Raw genomic sequence first — 7,709 nt, 5'->3', positions numbered from 1 at the left:
TGGCAAATACTGGGAATTTTCTAAAAATGATTTCATTTACTGTAACGCTATTCCGGCTAAGGACATTAATAAGGCCATTGAATTGAAAAAAAAACGTTACGCGTGTAAAAGCTCTTCTCGCGATTTGGATGGCAATTCGATTTTTTCATTAAAAATGTTTTTGGAGGTAACGTAATCTAACGTCGGCTTAAAGGGTTGATGTTATTTCATTTGCCACAAAAATACGTTCACGTTTTGCGTTAATAGACTCTATACTATTTGTATAATTGTAAAGGAAATAATTGGCCAAGTGACATTCGAACACAGAGAGTTCCGAATTTGAATTCTCCTGTTACTTGTATGGGGACCCTCCTTTATTTTTTTAATGAAAAACGCTTTTTGAATGACGCCCGCATTTTTTATTTGTACTTTTTCTTGTTACAACGGTAATAGTACAACACATAGACAGTCTGTATAGAAATCTATATTAGCCCTAAATAGAACAAAAAGATGATTTGATAGGAACAATTAAACATAACTGCAGCTGTACTCAAACGACATACATGCAACGTTGTGGAAGTCCATTTGAAAATAACTATTAACAGCCAAGTTAAACGTTAAACCAGATAATTCCAGTTACGTGGACGTCGTACAGATACGGACTAGTTAACACCCACATGGAGAGTAATGTTCGAGCTTGAAAATTATTAACTTTGTGTGCCAGTGGTTAGCTCCGACAGTTCCAATTCAGCAGTTCGAACAAGTTTGTTTTTCGCCCGGTGTTCACACCAGAGTGGTTTATGTAGTTATGGACTTTTTAATATTTCAAGACAGATATATTATTTATCATGATGGGACTTTAAAAATGGAAGTCTTGAACAGAGTAAGTTGATAGATTACGGAACTAAAGATAGGTACTCATAGATTTTAGGAACGTTTGTGTTGAGTACGGGTTTGCAATAAAAACTCCAATTGAATTTTTCTTCCTGTATTTTCTTTTCTTGACCATTTATTCACAATATTCTTCTTTTTTCCGGAGCGTGTCGGACCCTATTTTTAGCCACCTTAAGTGGCAAAGTGAGTGTTACAACCGACGGGGGGCTAACGCAGCAGTCCCGTTTCGCTCACTTCCTATAGCCCTCTCTTTCTATCATGCATCTCGCTCACTCGTGTCCCTCTCTTTCTAATTTTACTTTATTTTTATTTCTCTTTATTTATTTACATTAAATACCTTATTTTAAACATAGTTGTACATTATTTTTCATACACATTAAATATTCTTATAAAATCAACAATCTTACGTACTAAAAAACAATAATATGAATTACAATATATCAACTATTCTTAAATTTATTCGCCGTCCGCAACATCCTCCCCCCGGCGCAGCTCCGTCGTAGCCCTCCCTATCTGGAGGACGGCGAGCTTCACCACGGGCCTCCTGAAGACTCCTCCCCTGGTCCTCACGTCTGCTGAGCGAACGATGCCGTCGGGTCCCTCGTGCACTCGCTCGACGATGCCGCGTGGCCATGTGTTGCGGGGTAGCGTGTTGTCGACCACGATGACCAGGTCGCCGACCCGTAGTTGTCGTGATGCCCTTGTCTCTTGTCCTCGAGGTATCAGCGTCGGCAGGTACTCCTTGACCCACCGCCCCCAGAACTGGTCCGCCAGCGCCTGTGCTTTTCTCCACACGCTGCGGTCGGCTTCCTCGCAGGGTCCCGTCAGCGGCAGCCCGGTCGACGACCCAATCAGGAAGTGGTTGGGGGTTAATGCTTCTGAGTCGGCGGGATCCACGGAGACGTGCGTGAGTGGCCGAGCGTTGACACAGTACTCGGCCTCCACTAGTAGCGTTTGAAGGACTTCTTCTTTGGGTGACTTCTCGTTCAGTGTGGTGCTCAGCGCGGTCTTGACTGACCGCACGAGCCGCTCCCATGCCCCGCCCATGTGCGGAGCCCCCGGTGGGATGAAACGCCAGCTGGTTCCATACTGTAGACAGAAGTTATGTAGCTCCGGACCCCATGCCCGGTACGCGTTTCTTAGCTCGACGTCAGCACCTCTGAAGTTCGTTGCGTTGTCTGAGAAGATCACCTGTGGCCATCCTCTTCTGGCGGCCATCCTTCGGAGTGCCATAATTGCCGAGTCGGTCGACAGCGATGACACCAATTCCAAATGCACTGCTCGTGTAGTTAAGCAGGTAAACAGTGCGCACCATCTCTTCTCATGTCGGCGCCCAATAGTGACTGTTAGGGGGCCGAAGTAATCCACGCCGCAGTAGTTGAACGGTCGATGCCCTGGACTTGTCCTCTCTTCTGGTAAGTCCCCTCGTGGCGGTGTTTGCGGCGTTGCTTTCCTTATTTTGCAAAATTGACATTCCTTAGCCATTTTTCTTACTGTCGGTCGTAGTCGAAATATAACGTATTTTTGTCGCAGCTCGTTTACGACCCTCTCGTTGTTAGCGTGTCCGGCGTTTCGATGGTAGTCCATCACTAGTAAGCGTGTGAAGGGGTGACCACCATCCAATATTACAGGTCGGTTCGAGTGCGTCGACGTCTTAGAGGCTCCTATTCTGCCTCGGGCCTTCAGTGTTCCTTCTTCGATGACGGGGTCCAACTTCGCTAGTTTACTATGCCGGTGTAAGTGCTGTCCAGCCCGCAGTCTACGTAGATCTTCGCCGAAGGAGTCCTGTTGTGCTTGTCGTATCCACCGCAGCTCGGCGTCTTGTATGTGGGAGACTTCTAACAGCAGGCTTCTGTTCTTTGTTCTTAGCTTCTGTACGTAGAGTTGAACTAGCGCTGTGGCCCTTATGAGTCGTCTGTAGGCGGAGAACCTCGTTATGTCCGGCAGGCAGCCCATGCGGTCCGTGATGTCGTCTGTGGTGATGGTGTACGTCGCCTCTTCTGAAGTGTCACTGCTTGTAGCTTCGGTAGGCCATTCCTCCTCTGGTAAGCTCAGGAATGACGGCCCGGTGAACCATCGGTCGGCGCCAGTGATCCTCTTCGTCTCGATTCGCGTGGCGTCGTCGGCCACGTTGTCGGCCGTGGGCACCCATCGCCAATCTTCCACCTGGGACAGCTCGCCTATTTCCGCCAGTCGATGCGCCACGAACGGTGTGTACTTCTTCTTATCGTTCCTTATCCAATGAAGTACCGTCTTGGAGTCCGTCCAGTAGTAGACTCGCCCTGGTTTCCATTCGTGTTCCTTCAGGATGGTGCTCGCCATACGCGCCCCGATGAGTGCTGCCTGTAGCTCCAACCTGGGAATCGTGAGTAATTTCAACGGCGCCACCTTAGCCTTGCCCATGACCTGTACGACTTCCACGGTGCCATCCTTATGGGTGATCCTCCAATACGCCGTGGTCGCGTAGGCCTGTTCACTCGCGTCGTTGAATATGTGCAGCTGTAGCTCTGAGCTCGGAGTCATGTCGCGGCTGTAGCAACGTGGTAAGGCCAAGTTCGAGATGTCTTGTAGTCCGGCGACCCATTGCTGGAACTCTTCGGCTTCCTCCCTAGGTAGCTCTTCATCCCAGCCGACCTTCTTGACCCATAGTTGCTGTAGCAATATCTTCCCGGTGATCGTATACTGGCTTACGAGGCCCAGGGGATCGTAGATTGACATGACGGCGCTCAGTGCTTCACGCTTGGTCGGTGCTCGCTGTTGACACTTGACTTCGGTGGGGACCCTCTTAATGTCCGTATTGAAGCCTATGGTGTCTTCGCTCGGGTTCCACCTTAGTCCCAGGGTCTTCTCCGACTGGTGTGTCGTCAGTTGCACGTTGACATTCTTCGATTTCTTCGTGTCGGGAATACTCGCGAGGACAGCTGGGCTATTGGAGTTCCATCCCCGCAGATTGAAGCTGGCTTGTTCGTGTACATGAATGACGTCCCTTATGACCTTTATAGCTTCCTCTTCTGACTGAAAGCTATCTAAATAGTCATCCATGTAATGGCGTTCCCTTATGGCCCGCGCAGCTTCCGGGTATCCCTCTTCGTAATCGGCGGCATTCTTGTTTCTCACGCTGTGAGCGAGGTACGGCGAACTCGAGGCCCCAAATATCATTGACGTCATCTTGTACTTGCGCGGGGCTTCACTGGACTCGTCCCGCCACAGGAACATCTGGGCTGGTTGATCTTCGCTACGTATCTTCACTCGGAGGAACATTTCTTCTATGTCCGCCGTCACCGCGATCTTCTTTTCGCGGAAACCAAACAGGATCTTAATCAGAGACGCCAACAGGTCGGGCCCCTCCAGCAGGTAGTCGTTCAAGCTGACTCCGTTAATCTTGGCCGCTGCGTCGAATACCATTCGTATCTTGTTTGGCTTGTTAATGTTGACAACCGCGAAGTGAGGTAAGTACCACTTGACGTTACTTCTTTCTTCGTTGCCGTCGCATGCTTCTGCGTAACCCTTCTTCAGCAGGTTAGCCACTTGAGCGCTGTATTCCTTCTTGAATGTGGGCTCATTTTCCATCTTCTTTTCCAATGTGCGTAACCTCTTGTATGCTTGCTCGTAGCTGTCGGGGAGTGTGGGGTTGTCAGTTTTCCAAGGTAGACCCACTTCGAAGTGTCCGTCCTTCCGTCTGGCGGTCGCCTCGAAGATGTCGCTGGCCCTCTTGTCGTACTTGTTAATCTTCTCTTTCGTAGATACGCCGAGCGAGTCCACGTCGAAATGCGACTCGACGAGCTTCTGTAACTGTATGTCGCCCGTGCAGACGTGAAGCACGGCCGCCTGGTCCTGGTAGACGAACCTCCTAGGTACCGACCCATGTAGAACCCATCCCAGCTTTGTTCTTGATGCGGCAGGTTCGTTCTTCTTGCCGGCGCGCAGCTGTCGGGACACTATTAAGTGCCAATTGTCGGTGCCTATTAGTATGCGAGGTCGAGCTTCCCCCGTGCTGATTTTCTCCCTTACGACTCGCAGGTGTGCATACCGCTCCAGGTTCTGAGGTACGCGCTGATGATGCAATTGAAGTCCCTTCACCGTGCGGGCTGTCACGGAGTATGCTTCATGTTCGTGTAGACCTTTGATTTGAATCTTGACCGCCTTGCTGTCGATTCTTCTTTGTTCATTGATACCTCTTATGTTTAGAGGTTGGTTCGGTCCGCCGCTGGTGAGGTGACTTGCCAATTCTTCATCTATAAGGGTTACCGTAGACCCCTCGTCCAGGAGGGCGTGCGTCCTTATCTCCCCCCGTGGACCGCTGAGTTTTACTTCACATGTCTTCAATAGCACCGCTCTTGGTGCCACCTTTGATGTGACGCTCATGACCGCTGCGGGTGCACCCTGATCTGTGCACTCAGAAGTCTCCACCCTCCTGGCGGGCTCTGCAGTCTTGTGTAGGATGGCGTGATGCTGCATGCTACACCCGTCGACTCCGCACGGCTTCGCTCTGCATGTGGTTCTACTGTGTCTTCGTGTCATGCATTTGAAGCATAACCGCTGTTCCTTCGCCCAATTCCACCTGTCGTTGATGGTGAGTTCCTTCAGCTGAGGGCACTTCGGAGTGTGATGGCTTGTAGACTGGCATCGTAGACAGCTAGGTGCTCGCTCTTCACGCGTCGATTCACTCGTAGAATAGACCTTCTCCCGAGGTGCTGTCCTCCTTACTGGCCTCTCCCCTCTGAGAAGCCCCGGAGTGCTGTTCCTCGCCGTGTGCGTGTAGCGTAGTACCCTGTCTGCTTCTCCCATCAGGAACTCCGAGAGTATTGTGATTTCGTCGCTGTATGCAATCTTCCCTTCGTTGATCGCCGCGTATTCCGCCCATTTGCTCACCAGGTGAGGGCTTAGCTTCTCCATTACATCCCTTATCAGTAATGGATTTCGTAGATAACCACGGTGGTCCACACTCTTCATAGTGTAGACGACGTTCTGTAACTTGATGGCCAATTCATTCAATTCGCTGCTGGAGTTGCCGACCTTGGGGAGTCTCTTCAGTTCTTCCATTGCTTTATCGAAGATATATTCAGGTCGACCGTATTTCATTTCTAGCGTCTTCATTATGCTGTCCGGGTGAGTCGCCGTGTACAGTTGAGAGAGCACTGTCTCTCTCGCTTCCCCACGGAGACTGTTTCGAAGCCGCAATAAATTTTCTGTGGCGCTGAATTTGTAGAGACGCGTCGAATCTTCTACTGCTGCTTTGAAGGGTAGCCACTCCATGACGGACCCGGAGAATGCTGGGAGCTCCGACGTTTGCCGCGGCGGGGGTCGTACGTGCATCATCTTCTCTAAGGCGTTTGCTAATTGTTCGATGCCCCTTCCCCTCTGCCGAGGCCGTTCCTCCCCCCGTACTTCTAACGGGGGAGGTAGGACCTCCTGTTCCCTGTGTACTTGCGCTCCGGCGTGTTCGTGGCTCTTGTTCACCCAGTCGTGTATTCTTTCTTGGTCGCAGATAGTTTCCCCCCCCTCTTCCGCTTCGATCGCAGAGATTTCCGCTTCTAGCCGCTTCTTTACTAACGTCTTCTTTAGTTGTATTCTTCTCTCTTCTAATTCAGCTAGCTCCTTTTCCGCTTCGTATTCGACTAGCCTAACTCGTGCCGCGACGCTGACCGACGAACGATGCGAACGTATACTGGGCGCCGCGCTATATGCCGGAGACGTGGGCCGGCATATAGGCGACTTGGAGCGCGACGGTATCTCTTGCGACGTGGGGTGCTCGGGGTGTGCGGTGCTGCGTACAGGTGAGCGCTCGAGGACCCTTCCTGGTGGGATCCTCCCGACGGATGTTCCGGCGGGCGTCCCGGTGAGGACTGCGGTCGATGGCGATCTCGGCGATTCTTCATATATACGGTGGAACAGCCCCCGCCCACCTGGTGGAGGGTGCTCCGATTCGCCGATGCCGGACTCGGAGTGGGTCTTCTTGCTTCGTGTGTTCATTGTAGACGCGCTGGTTGCTTCTTTTTTCTGTATCCGCCGATCGAAGGACCAATGTTGAGTACGGGTTTGCAATAAAAACTCCAATTGAATTTTTCTTCCTGTATTTTCTTTTCTTGACCATTTATTCACAATATTCTTCTTTTTTCCGGAGCGTGTCGGACCCTATTTTTAGCCACCTTAAGTGGCAAAGTGAGTGTTACAACCGACGGGGGGCTAACGCAGCAGTCCCGTTTCGCTCACTTCCTATAGCCCTCTCTTTCTATCATGCATCTCGCTCACTCGTGTCCCTCTCTTTCTAATTTTACTTTATTTTTATTTCTCTTTATTTATTTACATTAAATACCTTATTTTAAACATAGTTGTACATTATTTTTCATACACATTAAATATTCTTATAAAATCAACAATCTTACGTACTAAAAAACAATAATATGAATTACAATATATCAACTATTCTTAAATTTATTCGCCGTCCGCAACAGTTTGCATTTCGTTTTTTAAGACACCAGCGCCATTCCTATTTCTGTCTTATAGTAGTAGTTATAATAGCAATGTTAATCTTTGAGTCTTATATAGTAGGTATAATAGCAATGTTAAGCACTTCTGTGTTCAGATTAGGCGGGTGTATTAACCTATGTGGTCAGGTACTACTCTAGTCCTATCTGCGTTGGTTAGGTGTTTCTAGAAGGCCACTTATCATCATGTGGACTGCTTGCTGACTGGCTTCTTTTGTATTAAAAATATAGTAGACTCTAATTATAAATAGTTTTGTTTTAGAAAAGTTTGCTGTTACACAAGTTTTGAATCTATGTAATATGTTTAAGCATTCATAAAATATCATGTAGGTACAACTTCTTAAAAAT

General features: G+C 49.1%; 1 protein-coding gene across 1 annotated transcript; it reads right to left on the bottom strand.

The window, feature by feature from the left end:
• Positions 1-1,329: 1,329 nt before the first annotated feature.
• On the bottom strand, positions 1,330-6,846 carry LOC140742548 (uncharacterized). Its single transcript, XM_073073450.1, has 5 exons — positions 6,137-6,846; positions 5,411-6,037; positions 4,995-5,173; positions 2,405-4,607; positions 1,330-2,326 (listed from the first exon to the last, which is right to left on the bottom strand). The coding sequence occupies exons 1-5, from the start codon at positions 6,844-6,846 to the stop codon at positions 1,330-1,332; spliced, it is 4,716 nt and encodes a 1,571-aa protein (XP_072929551.1).
• Positions 6,847-7,709: the final 863 nt, after the last annotated feature.

This window comes from Epargyreus clarus, unplaced genomic scaffold, assembly GCF_041222505.1.
Source record: "Epargyreus clarus isolate Ecla_fem2 unplaced genomic scaffold, WU_Ecla_fem_2.2 ptg000006l, whole genome shotgun sequence".
Classification (NCBI taxonomy): Eukaryota; Metazoa; Arthropoda; class Insecta; order Lepidoptera; family Hesperiidae; genus Epargyreus; species Epargyreus clarus.
The sequence above is the reverse complement of the archived record's forward strand: the minus strand, read 5'-3'. Positions and strand labels throughout refer to the sequence as shown.